Raw genomic sequence first — 27,818 nt, 5'->3', positions numbered from 1 at the left:
TTTAGAATAGGAATAGAAGCCAAGATTTATTATACTGCTTGATAAAATTTACTATAAAATCTATATATTGCCTCTGATTGGAATATTAAATTTGGTTTCAATGTATCAAACTTTCAAGTAGTATCTTTCAAGTGTTCTTTATGAAAAGTGTTCTTTATGAAAAGAAGAAAACCATGGTCTGGAGCAAAACAGTATGTGTTATGACTTTAATTATACTGTTATCTTTTCAGGCTCACGAGAGGCTAGAAGATTCAAAACTAGAAGCTGTCAGTGATAATAACTTAGAATTAGTCAATGAAATTCTTGAAGATATCACTCCCTTAATAAATGTGGATGAAAACGTGGCAGAACTGGTTGGTATACTCAAAGAGCCTCACTTCCAGGTAAATTTTACCTGTTACTTTTCTTCCCAAGTCCCCTATATTCCCAAAGTATTCTTTTTTCGTAGTTTCAGTTTAAGGTGATTTATTTAAGGTTATTTAGAGCCATATTTTGTAAATATGTAAATTCCAACTTAGGTATTTTAATGTCCTGAAATACCGAGGATATCAAAACAGACACACACAACTAATACACACTACATAAATGTATAGCAGAAATACATCGTAACGGGTTTTCCATTGTGTAATTAAAACCAGCCTTGATTCACCACCAGACCACATGCCAGAGACATTTTTCTTACTGTGATAATAGGTTTTCCTTCCTCACTACCACTGTTTCACAGCCCTCCCTATTAAAGCTATTTCAGTATTGCTTCTGAGACTGAGATGCAATCAGTGACCTTGGAACAAAAGAGAACTGTGTAAGGATAGAAACTAATCCATAACATTTCCTCCATAGGTGCAAAAAAATAAGTGCAATTTAAGCTTTGGTCTGTAGCAGTGAAAACTAAATCTGTTTAACAAAAAAGTCAGTTTCAGAAGAGAAAGTGGAGGGGAGTGGGGAGAGATTTCTTCTCAACTTGTAATTTAGTGTGGCATTGGGACAGTATTAGAAAAATAGACCAATGGAAGAGAATAAAAAACCCCAGAAATACATACACATGTATATGGCAATTTGATTTATGATAGAGATACTACATTTTAGGGGAGAAAAAATGGACTGTTCCATAAGTGGTTCTGGGCTAAAAGAATAAAATGTTTTTCACTATAAATCTTAGCATTGAAAATCAAATGGCAACACCTTTTTGGTTTTTCTCAAGGAGTTTCTGTGGCTCTTCAACAATGTGGCTGCAAAATACAAAGGTTTATAGAGAGTTGGTTGCTCCGTGAATCAGTATCTTAAAGTACAAAAAAATGGACACATATCAGAGACATACATGCACGTGCCAGTTGATGAAGGCCTTACAAGGCACAGTAAGCCATTTGGACTTTATCCTGAGGACAGTGGGAAACCATGAGAGGAGAGAGTGGGAAGTATTACACAAGGAGAGGGCAGATTGTGGAGCAAGATGGTTAAGCACTAAGGCAAGAAACTATGACAGCAGTGTCGAGAGTAGAAAATATGAGGATTTTCAAGTTTTAAGCAGTAAAATCAACAAGACTTGGTGATTGGTTACATGTGATAGTTGCAGAAGAGAGATGTGGGAAGTTGGTAAGGATAGGATTTCTAACAAATAATTGATGGCACTCACTAAGATAAGGAACACTCTAGAATAAACTGACATGTTAATGTTAAGGTAACTAGCCATGTTAAGTTTGTGATACCTTAGAAGCATCTGGTAGAGCTTTCAGGCATGCTATATATCTGTAATAAATATATGAAATTTAATAAGTATATAAATTTATATAAAGTTTAATAAATATAATTAGAAAATACTGGCAAGCAAAAATTTAAAAATTAAGACATTGCATTCTTACTACCCAGATCTTACTGTACTATCCTAGTACATATTCCTCCATACTTTTTCTATGCAAAATGTACATATTTTTCTCTTTACTGATTCAGATCCTTTTGTACAAGCTATTTTGTAACTTACCCTTTTTTTTTCAGTCGTTGATTTCCACTTTTCCATTTCAGTGGGTCTCCATCTCATGTAATACACATATTATATTCAAACATCTCCATTTGACACCAAAATATTCTTTACAGCTGGTTTGTACTTATGGGTTTCCAACCTAGATTCATGTGTGGCATTTGGATGGACCATCCTTTCTCCCTTGATTATGATGTTGACCTATTAAGAGACCAGACCATTGCCCTGAAGAATATCCCACTCCCTGGATGAATCTGGTTGTCTCTTTGCTATGTTGTTTAGTTATCCCTTCTATTTCCTGTAAACAGAAATTCTATCTAAAAGGTTGATGATTCAGGTTAATTATTTGGAACTAGAATGCATCATTAGTGATGTAATGCAACATGAATTAAACTACATCAGAAGATGTGTGACACCTGGTTAGCCCACCAGTACGGTTGCTGAGATTGGTCCCTTGATTAAAGGCATAAACAGTCTAATCCTTCCTTTGAAATACTTTTCACTAGGGCATAATCTAGTGTGTTATTATTCTAGGAACAGTATTTCCTGTTCAACCATTTATCTACTTATGAACACAAATTAATCCTTGCCTGAATCAGTATTTTCATTAGAGGCTTCAAAATGACATTTTTCAGATTCTGTCATTCAACATTGTGTAGCTGCTGTTCTTATATAAAGTAGAGCTTTTCCTCATCAACTGAACTATTTAGTTAACCCATCATGCATTTCATACTGAAAAATCAGGGAAATGCCTGATCCTTCCCTTTACCAGTTTATAAAGTAAAGAATTATTTAAAATAGCAGTCTTGAATGGCAACAGATGAAGTTTTCAGTCCTTCTGTTTTTTAAATAGCATTGTACAGTTACAGATTTTTCATTATTGAGTATGTTTCAGTCCTCTACCATCTTTACTCTTTGATTTTCAAATTATCATGACTGGCTAGTTGTGGACAGATTTTTAGTCTATGAATCTGAAGCTCATGAGAATTCTGGAAGTTATCAGTGTTTAAGTAGTGGTTCAAGTCACAGGAGTAGATAATGCTGGCTAAGAAGGCATAGGGTGAAAACTAAGCAGCCCAGGTTAGAGATTTAAGCAACTTCTAGCATTATAGAAATAATCCTTACATGTGGACTTGTGATTTTTTTTTTCTTTTTGAAATTTTCTTTAGTCTCTTACAACATATTTTCATGAAATGACCAGAAATTACCAATTTAATTCATATCCTGATTGCTTCTGTTCTAATTTGTTGACGTTTTCTCTGTTCTTTCTATTTTGATTTGTTTTTGAGCTCCATCCACTCAAAAAAAAATTTTTTAACTCAGCTTTATTGTTGAGTATACACAATTACAATGTAAATGAAAAACTAAAATAAATATATTAAAAAAATTGTAAGAAGTTCCTAGAAAGCTAGATCAAAGTCATCCATGATGATAGCACATACATAGTAAATGTAGGAGGTAAAATTATATTCACGACCTTTACTGGCTCACTAGGTGTTTTTTTTCTTCCCCCCCTTAAAATATATGTTTTATAGACTAAAGTCTTTATAAATAATATAAAATCTCTCATCACTGATATAAGGTGCTGTAAATATCCATTTTCTATTGGATGTCTTTTTAGCATACATTTTATATGTGTAAGAAATATATAGTATTACTAACATAACAATCTTAGAGTAAAAATTAGGGTCTGTACCATTTGAATTTTTTTTTTTAAAGATTTATTTGGAAGAGAGAGGGAGAGAGAGAGCACAAGCAGGGGGAACGGCAGGCAGAGGGAGAGGGAGAAGCAGGCTCCCCCCTGAGCGGGGCTCAATCCCAGGACCCTGAAATCATGACCTGAGCAGAAGGCAGATGCTTAACCAACTGAGTCACCCAGGTGCCCCTGTACCATTTGAATTTGTCTGATACCTAATAAATAGGGATTGATGATAAATATGGAATGATGATAATGTTGATGACAGTGGCAGCAGTGAATTCCAGTGCCTTCAGTGTACCACACTTGGAAATCTAGGTTCAGTTTCCACTGACCATGTCACTTTTTAAAAAAAGTCATAAAACTCTATCAGTCTCTTCAAATCTTTTAAAACAAGGAATACAATATTGTTTATGTTAATGTACTATATATATTTATATTTCTTTAAAAAATTCTGTTGCATTTAGAATTTAATAATGTGTGCCTTAGAAGGTTTTAGTACTCCACTGGGATAATGAACTGTTATTTTTAATAACTTATTCCATCAGTAATTAATAACCGCAGGCTATTTTGAATCCTTATAGTCACTCTTGGAGGCCCATGATATCGTGGCATCAAAATGTTATGATTCACCTCCATCAAGCCCAGAAATGAATAATTCTTCTATCAATAATCAGTTATTACCAGTAGATGCCATTCGTATTCTTGGTATTCACAAAAGAGCTGGGGAGCCATTGGTGAGTAGATAAATAGTGCCGTTTAAAATCTGAAATCTGACATATTTGTGGCTCAGTCATATCTTTTTTCTTTTTCATAATTTGTATTATAAAAAACTTCAATTCATGTTTATTTGTTTTATCAGTGTTTTTTGGCTTGTATATAAATACACAACTGTTGCTCTCTTAACTTAATATAGCATACAAAATTAAGCCAAAATAAAATGTTAAGCTGAAATAGAGGCCAGAAGAAGTTTGCTAATGGGCAGCAAAAATTACAGAAGATAAGTACCCCATTTCTTCCTATGCCCTTTGAAGAAATGAGCTCAAGTTGCTTGCTAATGATAGTATCAAAACACAAAAGAAAGTTATTAAGAATTGAAGCATGGTAGGACTCTATAAGTAGTGAAGTTTTCTGTTCCCTGCTAAAATTATTATTTCTGGGTCCTGACTGTAAGAAAAAAAGAAAAGCTTGGAACAAGGCCATCAGAATGCATAAATACTTTTTCTTCTCCTTTGAACTTTTTATCCTGTGGAATGCAATTCCCATGGAAGTCCTGTTTTTATGGGGTGGTATATATCATCACAGTTGCCTATGGTTTAATGAGATTAAAATATTGAGACAGAGAACAGAGGAAAAGTAGGAACAATTAACTCACCTACTTTTAGAATTATTTTCTTATATATACATATTAATGAATATTTAAGATTTCTTCCTAATAATCTAAAATCAGTGATAATTCTGTTTTTTTATTTCCTTTAGGGTGTAACATTTAGGGTTGAAAATAATGATCTGGTAATTGCCCGAATCCTTCATGGAGGAATGATAGATCGACAAGGTCTGCTTCATGTGGGAGATATCATTAAAGAAGTCAATGGTCATGAGGTTGGAAACAATCCAAAGGAATTACAAGAATTACTGAAAAATATTAGTGGAAGTGTCACCCTAAAAATTTTACCAAGCTATAGAGATACCGTAACCCCTCAACAGGTTAGTAATAAAATTCTTGGTAATATTAAGAATACTTTCATTTCTTTAATCACACTGTTGGATATAACCACCACTTGCTCCTCTTTTGCTAAAGAAGAGTGGAAAAACCTATGATTTAAGTGTTCCAAATTGCCTTATTTTGTCATGGGTGAATTTTTGAATTTTGAAACTATTAGCACTGTCTTATTAGGAAGGAATACCAATGTCTTTGTGAACACTATGAACCCTAGCATTACAGTAACTTACAGCTAGGTATCTGAAAAATCATAAAGCCTTTTAGTCATTAATCTGGCAAACATTTTTGGCACCTGTTATGTTCCAGGCATTGTATTAGGCCCTGTGAGAAGATAAGAATATAGCTCCAAATACCTCTTGCTTAGTGTTCATGTGATGAGCTGTATGGGGAATGAGGTAAGAAAGGGAGGATGGGTGTATAGATTGAGAAAAATCTTGAATACCTGGATTGTACACATTTGATCTGATTTTTATAACTAATTTTTAGGTAAAGTAGATTATTGAACAGGGTAATGTTCTAATGACAGTGATCATCTAGTTTCATCATGTTGAGTGAATTTCCAAAAGGAGAGAAGTGATATCTGATATCCTGTAACCAGGAAGCAAAACTTTGGAGGTGTGAGGTGATTTCTGAGAGGCAACTCTAAAAGAAGGTTAACACTGTTTGGGTTCAAATACCAATGCTACCACTTACTAGCTTAGCCTTTCTGTGCTTCATTGTCTCATGTATATAGTTAGGGATAATATTTCTTTTCTCAGAAGATGTTATGAGGATTAAATGATTTAATTCATGTAAAGCTCTCTTAGCAGTGCCTGGCACATGGCACTCAAAAAGTAGCTGCTGCTGTTGTCGTGATGGTGGTGATGAAGTAGTGATGGTATAATAGAATTGTAAAAAAAGAAATGTAATAAAGTAATTGCAGAAAAAGATTTGGCAATCATAGTGGGAGTGTTGGAACTGAGGAGAGGGTTTAAAGGCCTACATAATGTAGAAATAGGAAATATCAATGTTTTAGTTTGATACCTTTAATTATTCAACTTCATTTCACAAATTTATTGTTTCATGGGTAAGTGAAATGATAAGTTTTTACATAAGATACTGGCAGTGATCTTATTTTCAATATGAGAACTTAAAAGTCTAGTTTTTATATTTCCATACAATTCTTTTAAAAAACATATGTTGAATACCTGTTTTACATAGTTCTTTGAAGGATAGGATAAAATGTATACATTTTTTTTAAGTTTTTATTTTAATCACCTGGTGTTCAACATGACAAGTGCCCTCCTTAATCCCCATCACCTATTTCACTCATCTCCCTACCCACCTCCCCTCTGGTAACCACCAGTTTGTTCTCTATATTTGAGTCTGTTTCTTGGTTTCTCTTTCTCTTTTTTTCCTTTTGCTTGTTTGTTTTGTTTCTTAAATTCTACATATGAGTGAAATCATAAGGCATTTGTCTTACTCTGACTGACTTATTTCACTTAGGATTATACTCTCTAGCTCCATCCATGCCATTGCAAATGGCAAAATTTCATTCTTTTTTATGGCTGAATAATATTTCATTATATATATGTATATATGTGTGTATGTGTACCACATCTTCTTTATCCATTCATCAATCAATGGACACTTGGGCTGCTGCCATACCTTGGCTATTGTGAATAATGCTGCTGTAAACATAGAGGTGTCTGTATCCTTTGCATTGGTGTTTTTGTATTTCTGGGTAAATATCCAGTAGTGCAATTGCTGTATCATAGGGTAGTTCTATTTTTAACTTCTTGAGGAACTTCCATACTGTTTTCCACAGTGGCTGCACCAGTTTGCATTCCCACCAACAGTGCAAGAGGGTTCCCTTTTTTCCACATCCTCATCAACACTTGTTTCTTGTGTTTTTGATTTTAGCTATTCTGACAGGTGTAAGGTGCTATTTCATTATAGTTTTGATTTGCATTTCCCTGATGATGAATGATATTGAGCATCTTTTCATGTGTCTGTTGGCCATCTGTATGTTTTCTTTGGAGAAATGTCTGTTCATTTTTTTTAATTGGATTATTTGGTTTGGGGTGGTTTTATAAGTTCTTTATGTATTTTGGATACTAACCCTTTATTGGATATGCCATTTGCAGATATCTTCTCCCATTCTGTAGGTTGCCTTTTAGTTGTGTTGATGGTTTCCTTTGCTGTGCAGAAGCTTTTAATTTTGGTGGAGTCCCAATAGTTTAGTTTTGCTTTTGTTTTCCTTGCCTTAGGGGACCTATCTAGAAAAAAGTTGTTATGGCCAATGTCATGTGCTCTTTCCTGGGATTTTTATGGTTTCAGGTCTCACATTTAGGTCTTTAATCCATTTTGAATTTATTTTTGTGTGCGGTGTAAGAAAGTGGTCATTTTCCCATAACCATTTGTTGAAGAGACTGTCTTTTTCCCATTGGATATTCTTTCCTGCTTTGTCAAAAGATTAACTGACTATATAATTGTGGATTTCTTTCTGGATTTTCTATTCTGTTCTATTTATCTATGCATCTGTTTTTGTGCCAGTACCATACCGTTTTGATTACTACACCTTTGTAATATAACATGAAGTCTGGAATTCAGATGCATCCAGCTTTGCTTTCCTTTTTCAGTATTACTTTGGCTATTCGGGGTCTTTTGTGGTTCCATATAAATTTTAGGATTAATTGTTTTAGCTCTGTGAAAAATGCTGATGGTATTTTGATAGGGATTGCATTAAATGTGTAGATTGCTTTGGGTAGTATAGACATTTTAACAATGTTTTTTCTTCTGATTTGTGATATGGAATGTCCTTCCATTTCTTTATATCATCCTTAATTTCTTTCATCATTGCTTTATGGTTTTCAGAATACAGGTCATTCACCTCTGGCTAGGTTTATTCCTAGGTATCTCATTAATTTTGGTGCATTTGTAAATGGGATTATTTTCTTAATTTCTCTTTCTGCTGCTTCATTATTGGTGTGTAGAAATACAACAGATTTCTGTAGATTGATTTTGTATCCTGTGACTTTACTAAATTTCTTAATCAGTTCTTGCAGTTTTTTGTTGGAGTCTTTTGGGTTTTCTTTATATAGTATCATGTCATCTGCAAAGAGTGAAAGTTTGACTTCTTCCTTGCAGATTTAATTTTTGTTGTCTGATTGCTGTGGCTAGGTCTTCCGATACTATGTTGAATAAAGGTGGTGAGAGTGAACATCCTTGTTTTGTTCCCGATCTTAGGGGAAAGGCTCTCAGTTTGTCCCCACTGAAGATGATATTAGCTGTGTCTTTTCATATATGGCCTTTATTATGTTGTGGTATGTTCCTTCCAAACCTACTTTGTTGAGGATTTTTATCATGAATGGATGTTTTACTTTGTCAAATGCTTTTACAGTGGCTGTTGAAATGATCATATGGTTCTTATCCTTTCTTATTGATGTGACGTGTCATGTTGACTGATGTGTGAATATTGAACCACTCTTGCAACCCAGGAATAAATCCCACTTGGTCATGGTGAGTGATTTTATTAATGTATTGTTGGATTTGGTTTGCTAGTATTTTGTTGAGGATATTTGCATTTATGTTCATCAGAGATCTTGGCCTGTAGTTCTTTGGCCTGTGGTGTCTTTATCTAATTTTGGTATCAGGGTAATGCTGGCATTACAGGGTGAATTTGGAAGTTTTCCTTCCTTTTCTCTTTTTTGGAATAGTTTGAGAAGAATAGATATTAACTCTTCTTTCAGTGTTCGGCAGAATTTGCCTGTGAAACCCTCTGGTCTTGGACTTTTATTTGTTGGGAGTTCTTTAATTATTGATTCAATTTTGTTGCTGGTAATTGTTCAAATTTTCTATTTCTAATTTTCTATTTTTTCCTGCTTCAGTTTTGGTCGGTTATATGTTTCTAGAAATTTATCCACTTCTTCTAAGTTGTCCAGTTTGTCAGCATATAATTTTTCTTAATATTCTCTTATAATTGTATTTTTGTGGGGTTTATTATTATTTCTCCTCTCTCATTTGTGATTTTATTTGGGTCTTTTATTTTCTTGATAAGTCTGGCTGGTGGTTTATCAGTTTTATTGTTTTTTTGTTTTTGTTCTTTTTGTTTTTTTGAAGAACCAGCTCCTGGTTTCATTGATCTATTGTTTTTTTAGTTTCTATATCATTTATTTCTGCTCTAATCCTTATTATTTCCTTCCTTCTTCTGATTTAGGTTTTGTTTGTTGTTCTTTTTCTAGTTCCTTTAGGTGTAACATTAGGTTGTTTATTTGAGATTTTTCTTCTTGAGGTAGGCCTTTATTGCTGTAAACTTACTCTTAGAAATGCTTTTGCTGCATCCCAAAGGTTTCGTACCATTATGTTTTCATTTTCATTTATTTCCATGTATTTTTAAATTTCTTCTTTGATTTCCTGATTGATCTATTCATTGTTTAGTATCATGTTATTTAACTTTCGTGTATTTATAGTATTTCCAGGTTTTTTCTTATGGTTGACGTCTAGTTTTATAATAGTGTGGTCAGAAAAGATGCATGGTATGACTTTGATCTTTTTTAATTTGTTGAGGCTTGTTTTGTGGTCTAATATGTGATCAGTTCTGGAGAATGTTCCCTGTGCACTTGAATAGAATGTGTATTCTTCTGTTTTAGGGTGGAAATTCTGAATATATCTGTTAAATCCATCTGGTCCATTGTGTCACTCAAAGCCATTGTTTTCTTGTTGATTTTCTGTTTAGATGATCCTTCCATTGATGTAAATGGGGTGTTAAAGTCCTCTACTATTATTATATTATTATCGATTACTTCCTTTATGTTTGTTATTAACTGTTTTATGTATTTGGGTGTGCCCATAGTGGGTGCATAAATACTTAAAATTGTTATATCTTCTTGTTGGATTATCTCTTTTATTATTCCATAGTGCTCTTCTTTGTCTCTTGTTATAGTTTTTGTTTTAAAATCTTTTGTCCAACATAAGTATTGCTACTACCACTTTTTTCTGTCATCCATTTGCATGATAAATGTTTCTCTGTCCCCTCAGTTTCAATAGGCAGGTGTTTTTATGTCTAAAATGACTTTCTTGTAGGCAGCATATAGATGGGTCTTGTTTTTTTAATCCATTCTGTCACTTTATGTCTTTTGATTGGAGTGTTTAGGCCTTTTACATGTTAAATAATTATTGATAGATATGTATTTATTGCCATTTTATTACTTGTTTTATGGTTGTTTCTGAACATTTTCTCTGATCCTTTCTTGTCTTTCATGGTTTGCTGGTTTTCTTAGTGATATATTTGGATTTCTTTCTCTTTATTCTTTGCATATTCATTAGTGGTTTTGATTTGTGGTTACCATTAGGTTTGTATATAATATCTTCTGCATATAGCAGTCTATATTAAATTCATGATTGTTTATGTTTGAATCCATTCTTTACTCTTCTCCTACCCATGTTTTAGATATATGGTGTCATAATTTACATCTTTTTATTTTGTGAGTTCCTTGACTGATTTTTCACAGAAATATTCATTTTTACTGCTTTTTTGTTTTCTACCTTCATACTGTCATTTTTGGTCTTTCCACTCGAAGAGTTCCCTTTAATTTTTCTTGCAGGTTTGGTTTAGTGGTCATGAACTTCTTTAGTTTTTATTTGTCTGGGAAAATCTCTCTCTCCTATTCTGAATGACAGCCCTGCTAGATAGAGTATTCTTGCCTGCAGGTTTTTCCCATTCAGCATTTTGAATATATCATGGCACTCCTTTCTGGCGTGGAAAGTTTCTGCTGGAAAATTCACTGATAGCCTTATAGGGTTTCCTTCATATGTAACTGTCTTCTTTTGTCCTGTTGCTCTTAATATTTTTTCTTTTTCACTTTATTTTTCCATTTTAATTACAGTGTGTCTTTGTGTGGATCTGCTTTGATTTTGTTGGGGGTTCTCTGTGCCTCCTAGATCTGGATATCTGTTTCCTTCCCCAGATTAGAGAAGTTTTCAGCTATTATTTCTCCTGATATATTCTCTGCCCCCGTTTCTCTCTCTCCTTCTTCTGGGACTCCTATAATATAAATGTTATTACATTTGATGGAGTCACTGAGTTCCCTAAGTCTATTCTCATTTTGCATAATTCTTTTTTCTCTCTTTTGTTCAGCATAATTACTTTCCATTACTCTGTCTTCTAGGTTATTAATTCATTCCTTTGTTTCTTCCAGCCTGCTGTTCATTTCATCAAACATATTTTTTCCTTTGTTTATTGAGCCCTTGATCTCTACTGTATTATTCCCGATCTCTTTCTTAATGGTTTCACTGATGTCCTCCACTGTCTTCTCAAGTCCATTGAGTATCCTTATGATCATTGCTTAAAATTCTTTATCAAGCATGTTACTTAAATCTGTTTTACTTAGATCTCCCACTGTGGCTTTGTCTTTTTCTTTCATTTGGTACAAATTCCTCTGTCTTCTCATTTTGTCTAAGTCTCTGTGCCTGTTTCTCTGTGTTAGGAAAGTTAACTATGTCTCCTGTTCTTTAAGGGTAATGGCTTTATAAAGAAGCAGTCCTGTAGTGCCCTGCAGTGTAGTGGCCCCTGTTCCCCAGCACCAAGAAAAGAATCATGAAAGAAAATGTATTTGAAATTAGACATTTCACATCACTAGTACCTCTCAGACCTCCTGTATTTCTCAAGTGGCACATTTCCATTTGGACTTGAATAGATTGGAAAAGTAGAACCTAAGATTTACTATTTTTTTATTATATGTTGTGTTAATTAGGAAGATTTCTTGCCCCCCCCCCCCCACCGTGGTTTAAACCAGAATTCTTACCAGTTTACCAAGGCTATCATGGACTTTTACAGGCAAGATACATTTTTATAATATTAATATGTTACATGTTAGCACTTTGGCTCAAATTCCTTTCTAGATTCTGCACCTGGTGAACTGGTCTGAATAGTGTAAGATGCAAGGATCTTTAGTCCTGTCAGGCTTAAATTTATTCCCATCCCATGCCTTCTCAAACTCTTTTATTTAGCCTTTAGAACTGGGAGAAAAGATGTAAATGGGTTAGGAGAGGTCATCTAAGCCTGAGGCAGTTCTCAGGCCTATGTATCATAAAAAAGAAAAGAGACTATAACATGAGGGCTTCCAAAGGTGAGCCAAAACATGTCTAAATTGGGTTATTTTTTAAAGTGAATGAGGAAATGATTACTAATTATGTTGGAACAATACCTGTCCTGGACAAACTATGGTCATTTTCCTAAGAGAAGCTATGGGGAGGCAAGGGCATTTAGCCTCTTCAGCTCTTTCACTAGAAGCTCCATCATGTAGTCCTCGTGTGCCTATCTTAACTCCCTCTGGACTGCTATGAGAGCAGAAGGGACCAGGAGCTCTACCTGCCAGGTGGTGTTTCTCAAAGCACTATCAGTAGATCATTTTTATCAGAATAATTGAGGTGCTTATAAAAATTAAAATTTTTCATGAGATCTAAGAATCTATAATTATAAATTTGAGACCAAGGTAAATTAGAAGTTGTAGCTAATTCTGAGGTTCTTCAACTTACATAAAGGTTTAGTTCCCAAAGGCTGTTGATAATTCCATTTGTTCATTAAGGCCAAACTGATAGGAATTCTCTCTTTAAGGCCACCATGATGTAGGTACCAAAATATTTTAAGAAAAATTACAGTTCCATATGCATGTAAAAGTTCTTTTTTTTTTTTTTTAAGATTTTATTTATTTGACAGAGAGAGACACAATGAGAGAGGGAACACAAGCAGGGGGAGTGGGAGTGGGAGAAGCAGGCTTCCTGCCAAGCAGGGAGCCCGATGCAGGGCTTGATCCCAGGGTCTTGGGATCATGACCTGAGCCGAAGGCAGATGTTTAATGACTGAGCCACCCAGGCGCCCCTGCATGTAAAAATTCTTAACAAAATAATAGCAAATGAAATTTAATGATATATAAAAAAGATAAGAGGACATGTTCAAATTGGATTTATCCCATGGGTGCTAGGATGGTTTCATACTGGAAATCAGTGTGAAACCAAGCACATTAACAGATTTAAAGAGAAAAACCTCAATAAAGAATTTGATAAAATTCAATACATAGTCATGATTTTAAAAAAAGTTTAGTAAATTGAGAACAGAAGGGAAGCTCCTTACTCTTATTTTATAAAAAACACTAAAGAAAACATTATTCTGAATAGTTGAATATTAGAATCATTCTCTTTAACATCAGGAACTGGACCCTCAGGTGGTCTGCCTAAGACTCTAGTACAACCCCAGTGCCCCAGGAAGCCTCATTTCCATTCCAGCAAGATCAAAGGACCTACCATAAATGAAGAGAAACTTGCCAAACTTCAGACATAATTGTGCATTGGTTAAAAAAAAAAAAAATGCCCTGAGATGGTATATAGAGTAACAGATGATACAAGAAATATGTTACAATAAGTGATAAAAATTTTCAGTTCTCCTTAAAGAAACTAAGAATAAGCAGTATCTCTGATATTAAAGAGGTAAGTGTATTTGCAGACTAGGGAATGGTTATCTACTTACTTTAACAACCCTAATGCTCAGACGTCTCTGGCAGCAAACACTTTTACCATTACCAGCCATGCTGAGACACAACCCCTGACAAAAATGCCACCTGGCTTCTTAGACCAACTTGGTATTGAGAAGCTTAAGGACACTGGCAGAAGCTGGATGGAAAAGCACCACTTGCTATTGGGGAGAAGGGTGATCTTGTTCAGAGTTTTGATGGGGCTTTCAATAATTAGGCAAATAATTGACTAGATTTATTTTTAAAATAATAAAACTTCAATAATTTTGACTGCTTAAAAAATTTTGTTTATGGCAAATAGATACAGAATGATGAAATATAGAAACGTATAATATTGTAAATTCTGAGGCCCTTGGACACTGCTGCTTTTTAATTATTGCGTATACACAATTATTTGTTTGTAGTTAATTAAACCAACGAAGCCACAATATAAAGTTTAAAAGAAGGATTAATAAAGTCTTTGCCTAGTTACCAAAAGTAAGAACTAGAGAAGGATGTTCACTTATACCACTTCAATTTAATATTTTACTGAAAGTTTCATAAGCCCAAAAAGACAAATTATAGAAGCAAAAAGTTCAGAAAGAAAATAAAATTTACTATTTTCAAATGATATTTTTTTGCATAGAACATCCCCAAGACTATAAATTAATAGAAATGAATTTAGCAAGATATTTGAAAATAAGATTAATATACAGAAGTCAGTTGCATTTCTGTATGTCATCAACAAACATCAAAATATGTAACTAAGACAAACATCATTTACAGTAGAGTCAGAGAATGTCACATTTATGTCTAGAAATAAATCTATCAAAAATATTCAAGGCCTCTACACACGCAAACACACACTACGATGAAGATCTAAATAAACAGATATGTCATGTTCATGGACAAGAAGATAATATTGTGAAGGTGTCAGTTTTCTTCAAATTGACTTTTATATTCAACAAAATTCCAATAAGATTTTTCATAGTATTTGATAGGATGAATAGCCCATACACTTCTGAGGCAGAAAAGCAGGAATGGGGCATTACTAATATATAGGAATTAAGATACCATCATGGTATTGGCATAAGAGCAGATAGAATGATTAATAGAATAGAGAGTTCAGAAAGAGCTAACACATACACTATTTAGATAAGATGATATATCTTTCAGTGAGAAGAGGAGAAACTATTCAATGAATGAAACCTGTTATTAACGGGGATAACATATGAAGTTGTGTTCCTGTTTCACTTTACATACACAAATCAAGTAAAAGGAGACAATCAGTGAACATATGAAGAGATATTAAAAATCGCAGTGTGGAATACCATTTTATAACATTCAGTTGGCAAAAAGTGTACATGTGACTCTACAGTATCACTTCTACACTGTTGGTGGCAGTGTAAATTGGTATAACCACACGAGGCAGGGGCGGGGAGTTTAGCATTATCAGAGTTGAGTGTTCACATATACCGAAACACAGTAATATCCTAGAGAAGTTCATATGTGTGTACAACTGGAAACATGTTCATGTTAAGAAGCATGTAAATTCCAAAAGATTATATGCTATGGTGTGATATAATTTTTTTATGTTTAACTAAATGCATACTTTTAAAGAATCTAACAGGTTTCATTCATTGAATAGTTTCTCCTCTTCTCACTGAAAGATATATCATCTTATCAAAATAGTACATGTGTTAGCTCTCTTTCTGAACTCTCTATTCTATTAATCATTCTATCTGCTCTTATGCCAGAAGTGTATGGGCTATTCATATATTTGCACAGTAAAACTATACGAAAGGAAACCAAAGAGTTAACACAAGATTCAGGGTAAGGGTTACCTTAGCTGGGGAAGCCAGGGTGATGGAATGGAATGGAATGAGAGCAGGAGGACCCCTTAAGGTTCTAGCCTCTGTTTTGGGTACAAGTTTATGGCTGTTTATCACATTTTTTAAAAGGAATAAAATAAAAATAGGCTTTGCATGAACCAGTGACTTAGTGTGATATAAATTAAGAATAATTATTATTAGTATAATTCTGAACAGTCCAGTTTAATAGATTTTTTAAATAATTTTTTTGACAGAAGCTTAAATATGTGGCCCACAGATGGATATTTACCAAATAGGAGTGTGAATTGCCCCTCAGAGCTTTTTTTAAATAAACATATATTCTAGCCTCCCTGCTGATTGAAAATGTGTGTGTGGCTGCATTTAACTGAGTAGGCCGAGTTCATGTACTTTGAAAATCTTTAGAAATATAACATCCTTCCTTAATCATCTCTGCTATTGTCATAGTGAACTTCATAGCAACTATGATCACTGCATTCGCCACCTTGTCACTTGTTCTAATTGCAAATTCAGATGGACCTGAAAATATGTGTTGAGACTGAGGGTGTGTAAGGAACATTTGCACTATGTTCAGATGACATATTCCCACATTTCCAACCACCTTCTGATTTAACATAAGGGTCATGGTAGAGCTATTTCTACAGCCATTTCATCATTTAATTTCTTTTCTCTTACTAATTATTATCCTTTGCATAGGCCCAGCATAGTCATGTGTAATATTTTATTTTTTCAGTACTTCTGAAATTTTTATATTTACTTCTAAAAAATATCTTTGAGATAAAGCTTATATAAATAGCATGTATTTAAAGTATACAATTTGATAAATGTAGATATATATACTTGTGAAACCATCAACATAATCAAGACAACATATATATCTAGCACCTCCAGAAGTTTCTTTGTATCCATTGATAATCCTTTCCTCCTTTTCCCTCCCTGAATGCATTCCAGGCAAGCACTGCTCTGCTTTCTGTCACTATAGTTTAGTTTACATTTTCCTTATTTTTATTTAAATGGAAGCATGCAACATGAATCATCTTTGCTGTTATTTATTTTTTTAATCTTCTTTCAGCATAATTCTTTTGGGATTCATCCATCTTTTTATGTGTGTCAGTAGTTGATTCCTTTCTCTTGATGAGTAATATTTCATTGCTTGGCTATACCATAGTTTGTTTATCCATTAACTGGCTGATGAACATTTTTGTTGTTTCCACTTTGAGGCTATTATAAATAAAGATGCTGTGGCCATTTACATGTAAGTCCCTTGGGTGAATACCTAGGAATTGAAGGATTGGGTCATAGTAGGTATATGTTGAACTTTCACAGAAGTGGCCAAACTATTTTCAGAAGTGGTTGTACCAGTGTACATTCCCCCCAGCATTTTATGAGAGTTTCAGTTACTGTACATCTTCACCAACATTTGGATGGTCAGTCCTTATAATTTTAGACACCCATATAGATGTGTAGTGATAACTCAATATGATTTTAATTTACATTTCCCTGATGACTACTTAATACTGAGCATCTTTTCATATGTTTATTTTTTCTGTGTCTGTTTTGGTGATTGTCTTCAAATCTTACCCATTTTTTATTGAGATTTTTTATTTAGTTTTGAGAGTTCTTTATGTATTTTGAATACAAATACAAATCAGAATTATGATTTATAAGGATTTTCTCACAGTGAAAAGGCTTGTCTTTTCATTCTGTTAACAGCATAATACAAAGAGCAGAAGTTCTTAATTTTGATGAAGTCCAACTTTTCCATGTTTTTCTTTTACAGATCATGCTTGTATTCTGTGTAAAATATTTTTGTATAACTTAAGGTCATAAAGATTTTCTTCGATTTTTTTTTTTTCCTAAAAGTTGTACAGTTTTATACCTAGCTCTAGGATCCATTTAGTGTATGAGTTTTTGTATAGGTTTAAGATATGGATGAATGGGGGGTTGCATTCTTTCATCAAATTTGGAAACATTTTGACTATTACCTCTTCAGATTATTTTTCTATTCCCATTTCTACTGTCCTTTGGTGACATCATTTCCATATATATTAGGCTCCTTGAAGTTGTCCCATTGCTCAGTGATACTCTTCATTTATTTCAATCTTGTTACTTCCCTGTTTTTTATCTTAGTTTCTATTGCTATATCTTCAAGTTTATTTTCTTCACTTCTGGCGTACTTTTTCCATCTTAGATATTTTGGTTTTCATCTCTAGAAATATAAATTGAGTTTTGTTTTGTTTTTTATATCTGCCATGTTTCTACCTAATATGCCTAGTCCTTCCTCTAGCTTCTTGAACCTAAGAATACAATATGTAAAGTTAAAGTAACTATTTTAATGTCCTTCTCTACTAATTTGATCATGTTTATCATTTCTGGATCACTCAATTGATTTTTCTCCACATTTTAAATTATATTTTCCTGCTTATTTGCATGCCTGGTTATTTTTGATTGGTTGTTAGACATTATGAATTTTACCTTGTTGAATGCTTGATATTTTTGTATTCTTAGAAAAAAATTCTTAAACTTTGTTCTAGGCTAGTTAAGTTACTTGGGGCAGTTTGATCATTTCAGATCTTGCTTTTTAAGCTTTGTTAGGTACAGTCAGAGCAGGATTAAGTCTGGGCATAATCCTTCCAACTACTCAGTGCCTCATGAATTATGAGATTTTTCCACTCACCTTGTTGAGAAAAGAAATTATTCCTGACCCTGTGTGACCTGCTGATATTACTTATCATGCTGGTTCTTTACCTGACTTAGAGTAGTTTCCTCATACCCATGCACTGATCAGTACAGTCTCCTGAAGAGAGGAGGGAGTGTCCCTCCCTGGAGGGAGTGTTCTGCAATTCTTGAGTGTGCAGCCCTTTCCTCACTGATTACTCTGTTCTGTACGCTGTAGCCACCTTGATCTCCCTGGTCGCCCAGCTCATCTCCTCAACTTGGGGATCACACAGGGTCTACTGAGATCCTTCCTTCCTGAGTTGCAACCTGGGAACTTTCTCAGTGCAGTTATCAGGGGCAACTGAATAGTTTATCTTGTTTCCATTTTTAAGGGATCACTGACTTCATTGCCTGATGTCTTAAAAAATGTTTTGTCAAATTTTGTCCAGTATTTTAGTTGTTTCAAGTTGGAGAGTCCTTTATTGGTTCATCTTAGTCAGAAGCAGGAGTCATTTTATATTTATTACCATGAGAATTTAATTTTTAAATAGGTGAATCATTCCCATGGTTCAAAATTCAAGAAATATAAATAGGTATTCAACTGAAATTTCTTTCATAATCCACTACAAACCTAGTGCTCACTCCCTATAAGAAACCATTCTGTTAATTTATCTTTCTAGAGTTTCTTTATTCATATGCAAGTAAGTAAAAAATATATATTATTATTCCTGTTCCACCTCCTTTTCAGTGAAAAGCTTACGTAGTATATACAGTACTTGGTTTTTTCACTTAAATGTGTATCTTTAGGATCTTTCCTTATTGGTACATAGACTGCCTCTTGACACATTATCACCACCTCCCCACCCTTTTTAATAGCTGCATAGTATTATATTATATAGACTTACCATCATTTATTTAATCAGTTCTGTATTATTAAACTATTAGGTTGCTTCCAATCTTTTGCTACTAGGACTAATTTAGTAGTTAATAGTCTTGTACATAAATCATTTTGCATATGTCTGAGCAACATTGCTGTTTAATACATTCCCAGAGGTAGAATAGTAGGTGAGAAGATTTTTGCATTTGTAATTTTGATAGCTATTGTCAAATTGTTCTCCCAAGGAATTGAACCAGATCCTCCACTAACCTGTTAGGAAAATGCCTATTGGCTCATAGTCCCATCTATAGAATGTTATCAAATATTTGGATTTCTGCTAATGCAGCAGGAAGAAAATATTGTTATAATATAGTTTTAATTCTTATTTCTATTCTGAGTGATGTTGAATATCTCTTGTGTTTAAAAGCCATTTGTACTTCCCATTCTCTGTTCCATCTACTTTAGATTGTCAGTCAGTTTTTTCTTTTAGTGATAAGAATAGGAGATTGAAATACTTTAGTAGGTTGTGTTTAATAACTTCTTAATACTGAATGAACCATTAACATCCACAGTCTATTAGTAAAACACTTTACAATATACTTAGTAAAATAAAATATAATTATACTTAATCTGGTCAAATGTCTAATGACTTTAAGGTCATTACAAAATCTTTAGATCAAAGGTTGGGTTAATTGATTTTTCAGACAGAATTTTAAAAGTCAAAGTAAAACCAGGCTAATCTGAATTTTTGAGCATGAGAGTAATGTCTAAAATTAGTTTAATAAATGAAATAATAAGAATTGTTCCCTCTAGAAATGTTTTACATTTGAGAGATGTGTTTTGTTCCGCAAATAATGACATTTACAGAACAATTTGATGGGAATAGGGGAATAATTATTTGAAATTAAACTATCTCAGAAAATCTCAACTTATGGATACAAAATGTATGTTGTCCCACAGATTAGAATGATAAACACATTCCTGGTTAGATGACAGGATGCTTTTACTATTCATTTGGTGCAGCTTTCTTGAGAAGTAAGGAGTATCCAAGTATTTTTTTTTAAACTTTGCATACCCATCCTTTTTCTCTGCCTCATCTCAAACACCTCTACCTTTTTGCTTCTATCATTTATAATTTTCAGTTGTTATACCCTATGGACAATTAATGAGGGGAGAGTAGTTACTTTACCAAATGAGTGAAGTAATAAAATGGGCCAGTAGTTTGTTTATATTTTGTTAATTTATTATCAGTTTAAAAGTCTGGCTTTATTTATGCAATGAAAAATGTATTTTTAGAGTTGCATCAGTATGGAGAGGCATCCAGCACACATCCGTCAGGTATGATGTCATTCCAGGACATTCTCTGGTATTCCGTTTTTCTGTCTTATCAGCCAACTAAATTTACCTTGAATAAATAATAATTTGGGTTTTCTTTTTCCATTGCCAAAACATTGAGCTGCATGCCATTTTCAAGTTAGCCAGTTGTCACATTTTAGCAATCTTAATATTGTTTGTATGCTTGCTTTTTAGATATTTCTAAAATTGCATATCAAAAAAATTTTGGCTTACTGATTTTTTAAATAATAGCCTTTCCAAAGTTATTGAAAACATCCTGAATGCTTTCTACCAAAATCATCTAATTGTAAATAACTAAAATTTTGTCACATGTTCCCAAACTTAGTTACTTTTAAATTATTTTAATATGCATCCATCACATTACATTTTACCACACTAATGATATTATGTATCTGCTTGTATTACTTGAATATCTTCTTTGGTTACATTTATAGAAGTATGATAACAATGTTATTTTGACTAATTTTGTGCTTTTCTGCTTGTTAAAGTTTACCTGCTGATCAATGCCAAGTCAATTCTTCAGTGGATAAAATTTGAGTTTTTATAAATATGCATGAAAAAACTTTTAAGAAAGTAATCTGAACTTGCCATCAAAAACTGAAAATGCTTAACTTATTAGGATTTACATTAAAGTGAATAAGCAAAATATTCCAGTTATTGGAGATAACTAATAGTGGTAATTGGAATACTTTTATTAATAAAACATATTTAAAAGAAATTTGTGTAGTTCAGTGAATTTAAATTGAGAAATAGTTTCAAGGCCTTTTCATTGTTTTTCTTACAATTAATTTAATGTTAATTATTTAAGTCAGAGCAAGATGATTTCAGAAAAGTGTTTTCCACACAAGTTTTGGTCAGTGTAAATCTGTGTGATCATAAAAAATATATTACCAGTGATGAAAATTGGGTTTTTATTTTTTATTTATTTATTTTTTTAGTTACTAAATATATTTCAGATCTGACTTCAACATGAACTTTCATTGTTTAATTTTGGTTTCTGGGCTCTTTCAAAAAGTACCCCCCCCCCAAAAAAAGTCCTGTTATATCTGAAATATATGCCTTCAATCAGCTGCATATATTGTTTCTGGGTATTAATCAGAAAGTGGCATTTAATTGAATAAAAATTATGCAGCGTTAGTTAGAAAATCATGTGAAAAGATGGGGGAAAGTATAAGAATGATGGAGTAAAATGATTGTCAAACTGTTGGTTTAAGATTAGATATTAAAATAGAAACAAAATTTTAATTGTACTAATATTTATTTTCTTTTCTGATGCCAAATTATTAATGTGTAATAATTGATTTTTATTTGAGTGGGAAAATGTGCTTAGTTGAAGTACTAAATAAATTGTCAATTACAATTAAATCACAGTGATTTGACAAAGATTTCAAAAATCTAGTGACAAATGATACATCTATACTACTTTAAATTGTGCTATGTGTTTTAGGTGTTTGTGAAATGTCATTTTGATTATAATCCATACAATGATAACCTGATACCCTGCAAAGAAGCAGGATTGAAGTTTTCAAAAGGAGAAATTCTTCAAATTGTGAACAGAGAAGATCCAAACTGGTGGCAGGTTAGTATGCTTCTCATAATTTCCTCAACTGCTTTTTTATTTTCAATCTTAGATCTGGCCAATATCTGAATATTCAGGAAGAAGGTATTAGCATTTGTTCCAATGATTTTTCGTGCATGAACAGCTCCTGCTTCATGGCTGCTAATTTTGTGGACAGGAGATCAAATTGAGAGGGAATTTGTGAGTAGCTGTTAATAAATGCAGAATTAACTAGCCTGTGGAGGTATTCCATTGGTTTAGGGATTAGAACAGTTGGTTCTTCCACATGAGTGACTGTAGTACAATACGGTGTTGGGCAAGAACAACTCACTTGGGGTCATCCCTTCTCAGTGTTTGTTGTTGTTTAACTAGAAGTCTTTAACTGTGTGTGTAGTAGTGTCTTTCTCTCTTGTCTCCTCGCCCTCTATGTACATTCATGGCAAATAAAACATGATTTCATAAGCTCTTCAATCTGTTTACCTACCTCTCCTCAGTTACTGAGAAATGAAGGTTTGCTTTATGATTAGTGTTAGTTGGTCTTGGATTGAAATCTGTGTATATGGAAAGGGATGTGTGTTATCACCATATTTTCCCCCACTTCATTTTCTAAAGATCTCTGCGATCGTGTTCTTTTTCCTTTCCCCTAATACAGCCTTCAGAACTCTCTAGCAGCAGAATTAAGTCTGATTTTGTCATTGTTTACACTGTCTAATACCCACAGTATTCAGAGCTGGAGAAACTGACAAATTGGAAAGTCTAAAATCCCTTAAACCGTCAGAAGAAGAGTCTCATTAAAAAGCAAGGTGTATGGTGGGGGGTGGGAGGGATGGGGTGGCTGGGTGATAGACATTGGGGAGGGTATGTGCTATGGTGAGCGCTGTGAATTGTGCAAGACTGTTGAATCACAGATTTGTACCTCTGAAACAAATAATACATTATATGTTAAAAAAAAAAAAAGAAGAAGAAGATAGCAGGAGAGGAATGAATGAAGGGGGGGAAATCGGAGGGGGAGACGAACCATGAGAGACTATGGACTCTAAAAAACAAATTGAGGGTTCTAGAGGAGAGAGGGTGGGAGGATGGGTTAGCCTGGTGATGGGTATTAAAGAGGGCACGTTCTGCATGGAGCATTGGGTGTTATACACAGACAATGAATCATGGAACACTACATCAAAAACTTAATGATGTAATGTATGGTGATTAACATAACAATAAAAATTAAAAAAAAAAAAAAACCCAAGATGTATGAGGAAAGGACCCAGGACCTAGCACTAAACTCTAAATTAAATGGAGATATTAGTAACTCAGATTAGCTCTCTTAAGTTATATTGACTTCTAAGGGGGGAATGAATAACAAGGATAAGAATAGTCCTGCTAATGTCCTTAAATTTAAATTAAGACATTATTATGTACAAGTACATTATGCAGTGAGAGAACTAAAACATAGGTAAATTAAAAAGAATCCATGATCTCTAGACGTTTCCACTGAACTTCCTAGAACTCTCATCAAAAAACTCTGTGGCTGTTTCCTTCATTGAACTTTTCCAGGAAAATTTTTTTTTTACCCCTTTCTGTGAATGTCGTCTGCTCATCCTGTCACCATTATTTCAGTCTCCTCCTGCATTTGGTGATGTTACTTTAATTCTATTTTTTAGGATTTTAATGGCTAAAAATGATACCAGATTTTTCAGTGCTAGCTGTAAATATAAAAAACCCTAACTTTGTGGGATAAGCCACTAGCAGCCTTTTCTTTAGCCACTATTTTGAAATAGCACTTTCTTGGATTTCAAAACTTAGTTTCTTGACAGTAGATGTAGCTTTACCTATTTTAAACTTAGGATATTCAGATTCTGTCTCTCTAGTAGGATTAAGGTTGATAGTAAATACCTTACTACGGGTGCTAATGAAATGTCCTTTTAACACATGAAATAGTATTTATCCTTTCTGTTCTTTGACTTACTTAGCATTATAAATAAAAAGTTGTAGTAATTTAAAGATCCTATATACCTTTGCGTTTTGGTCCCAAAATTTTGATACCGGATGGCAGATTGATTAGGTGCCAATTGATTCCTTAGTGCTAAAGTGTTTAAATATCTTAACTGACAGCACCATGAATTGAAATCTCAAGGTCAGTTTTGAAGAGCACGTGTGATATATTTCTACTGACTATTGCTATTGTCCTACTTATTATGATAAGGTCTCAAATTTTGATCACTGAGATATATAATTCATTAATTTGATTCTAGGCTAGCCATGTAAAAGAGGGAGGAAGCGCTGGTCTCATTCCAAGCCAGTTCCTGGAAGAGAAGAGAAAGGCATTTGTTAGAAGAGACTGGGACAATTCAGGTGATGAGCTCAACACAATGTGTAACAAGTAGTCCTTTGTGGTCACCTTTCTTTTCCTCTTTCATCTGAATCAGCAAATGAATTTATTTAAACTATATCTAAAATTAATCCATCCCGTCTACTTTGTTGTATCGCTCTCAAAAGTAAACTTTTTGATCCTGTCTGCCACCTGCTGGTATAATATCAGAATTTAGTGGCTCAACTCACTCCTGCCCCCTTCTGCTTTGTAGGACACAACACTGGAAAGGTAATTCTCCCACCCCTATAGAATACCACAGGGCAGTTTTTATCATATTCTGACATACTGTTTTAACTTACATTTGTCTTGTCACCCTTCAGGACCTTTTTGTGGAACGATAAGTAGCAAAAAAAAGAAAAAGATGATGTATCTCACAACCAGAAATGCAGGTATGTTTTAAATACTTTTTGAAAAGTCCAAGTGAGGTAGCTTTATATCATTAATTAATGTGGCATAAACTCTAAATATATAATTTTAAATGAAAGCAATTCATATTAATACCCAATTGTAAGGGGCTGTCACTTGAACACATGGTACAATATAATATGAAGACATTATTTTAATTTTGATATTGTATATACTCATACTGTCACCAGAGGGTTTTATTTATGAGTATAGTTTACAATAAAATGATTGGTTAGGATTTATGCTTATATTAATGAAAGAACTATGTTATTAAAAATATTTATTCAGAGAACTTTGATGACAATTTATGTATCATTTCTAAAGAAGTGCCTTTAGGAAGATACTAAAAGAGTTATGATTAAGGACAACTGTATTCTACCTTAACATTGTCCATGATACTTTTGGGAAAATAGTACTGGACCAAACAAATCTTAGTCTGTTCTAGTAGGATTCTGTCTTAAATCTTATAGACTTAAAGAAAGATAAATATGACAGCTACCATAGTTATTCTTTTCAGTTCTAGAGGCTGATAGGCATGAAATGCAGCTCTTTGAGAAGGCCTTCTGAAAGGAATTGACAATTTTAAAATACTTTCTAGACTTCAGAGCTGCCTCTTACCCTGGTTATAAACTAAATAGCACACTATAAAGGAAATAATATTTAATAATAATAATAATAAAATAAGGGGAAAATAGACTCTCCTTTAATATTGGTTTAATCTTCTGTGGAGAAATTATGCAAAGAAAGAGTTGCTCTTCAGATAATAACCTAAGGAAGGAGTGTTATTACTGGAGATTTAGAGTTATAACCCTAATAACAGGTAATACACTATTTCAAATCCCCTTTGGCCTTATTAGTCATTAAATATATGTCTGTATAGCTTTCTTGCAAAATAGAAAACTTATAATTTTCTCATTGACTAAGATTTAATTTTGGAATGTGTTTTGACTGAAAATAGTTTGGCTCCAACATTTTATACATAAATTCATAATCTTAAAATTTAATTGTCAGTATGTTTGTATGCATTTTATTAATCAAACTGGTATTTGCTGAGTCAACACACAGGATTTATTCATTTATATTATTGGAAGGGCATGCTCATTCTGTGGGACTTATTTAAGCAGCCACACTAGGTATACTACCGTCTTTTATATCTGATACACACTAGTTGGCTGTACAAATTACATAAGGTAATTTGCAGTTTGATTATATATATTAAAGTAGTTATTTTTACTGGTGAATTGGTAAGAAAGGTTTTAATGGATAGACTATATGATAAAGCACAGGCATTTTCTAGCTTAGACAAATTTTTAAGGGCAAATGGATGGAAGCAGATGTTTAAATCAAGATAAAAAATAGTTTATTGTACTTCACCAAATTTATAAAAACAAATCCGATAGTGAGTACAATTCAAGTGGTATTTACCTGTCAGACAACCAAGCCCTTATTGAACAGAATTGCAGAGGTTTTTCATCCATCTAAAAGATAACTGAATATGACGACTTTCCATTTCCTTTTACATTTAGAATTTGATCGTCATGAAATCCAAATATACGAGGAGGTAGCCAAAATGCCTCCCTTCCAGAGAAAAACATTGGTATTGATAGGAGCTCAAGGTGTGGGACGAAGAAGCTTGAAAAACAGGTTCATAGTGTTGAATCCCACTAGATTTGGAACTACAGTGCCATGTAAGTTTTCTCTCTTTGCTGTTTAAACGGCATCAAAGAGTAGGGTGAGGCAGATTATTATTTTTGTTCCCAAATAATTTTTGATTATGCCAGTGGAAATGAACAAGCAGAAGATACTGAGGAACTCAGTGACTCTACAGCTGTCTTGAAATAGTGCTGTAGCCCTGTTGGCTTGCTGCCCGGTGGCAGTTGCTTCTCCAAACTCTAGTCCAGAAATGTTTGTTAAATGCAAGTGTTATGGGGCGCCTGGGTGGCTCAGTCAGTTAAGCAGCTGGCTTCGGCTTAGGTCGTGATCCCAGGGTTCTGGGATCGAGTCCCGCATCGGGCTCCTTGCTCAGTGGAGAGCCTGCTTCTCCCTCTCCTTCTGCCTGCTGCTCTGCCTACTTGTGCTCTCTCTCTCTCTCTGCCAAATAAGTAAATAAAATCATTTTTTAAAAATAAATAAATAAATAAATAAATGCAAGTGTTAGGGGTTGTGGCAAAATCAGCATTAACTTTGTATTTTCTTGTACAACTGTTCATCTGAAGAGTGTTTTTTTGTTTGTTTGTTTGTTTGTTTACCCATTTTCGTGTAAAGAAAAGAGGGAGACCTGCTGGATCCTAAGACCCCTCAGTGTGGCCATCCCTTTGTGAATTTTGTACAGGTCATTAACCTGATTTTTGATAGCACATCAACAGCAATTCATCTTCCTGAGCAGGCAGCATTACTCAAAGTCACAAAGGTTGACATATAAAATAAAAATAATACTGATGAGAAGTATAACCATTAAATTAACCAAACATTCATTTTATGATCTTTGCATTCTTTCCCTATTTGCATATTTATATGGAAAATTAAATAATGATGTCAGAAGTGTGCTTGATAAGAATGGAATCACATCAAGGAGTTAGATGATGTCATAGACTTGTTATAAGGACTAATATACATAGCCAGCATTGTCTTTATAACCCCTTTCTGTGCTTCTATTGCTGACCAAGCCCCCTTTTGATTAACAGTATTTCTTTAGGTATATTAATGCCATTAAGCTGTTCTGAGTTAATTCTTAGCCTAATGTCATTCCATCTCTTCTAGATAAATTTTAGAGTTTCTCAAAACATCTAGTATGTTTTGAGGTTTAATTTTCAGTGAGTAATCTCATTGCTGAAATTTTTATGGATTGGTTGGGAGAGTAGTAACC

The 27,818-nt window shown here is 33.6% G+C and overlaps 1 protein-coding gene across 8 annotated transcripts in view; it reads left to right on the top strand.

The window, feature by feature from the left end:
- The window catches only part of MPP6 (membrane palmitoylated protein 6), a 125,669-nt gene that overhangs the window by 77,561 nt on the left and 20,290 nt on the right, over window positions 1-27,818 (top strand). For 7 of the 8 annotated variants that reach the window (XM_032401913.1, XM_032401917.1, XM_032401914.1 and 4 more), the window contains exons 3-10: window positions 231-383; window positions 4,256-4,408; window positions 5,151-5,378; window positions 20,565-20,606; window positions 22,072-22,203; window positions 24,429-24,528; window positions 24,868-24,936; window positions 26,479-26,640. In XM_032401913.1, coding sequence (XP_032257804.1) covers window positions 231-383; window positions 4,256-4,408; window positions 5,151-5,378; window positions 20,565-20,606; window positions 22,072-22,203; window positions 24,429-24,528; window positions 24,868-24,936; window positions 26,479-26,640 — 1,039 coding nt within the window. The remainder of the gene's footprint in view (window positions 1-230; window positions 384-4,255; window positions 4,409-5,150; window positions 5,379-20,564; window positions 20,607-22,071; window positions 22,204-24,428; window positions 24,529-24,867; window positions 24,937-26,478; window positions 26,641-27,818) is intronic. The other variant, XM_032401920.1, reaches the window with a different exon arrangement.

This window comes from Phoca vitulina, unplaced genomic scaffold (assembly GCF_004348235.1).
Source record: "Phoca vitulina isolate PV1807 unplaced genomic scaffold, GSC_HSeal_1.0 scaffold4, whole genome shotgun sequence".
Lineage (NCBI taxonomy): Eukaryota > Metazoa > Chordata > Mammalia > Carnivora > Phocidae > Phoca > Phoca vitulina.
The sequence above is the reverse complement of the archived record's forward strand: the minus strand, read 5'-3'. Positions and strand labels throughout refer to the sequence as shown.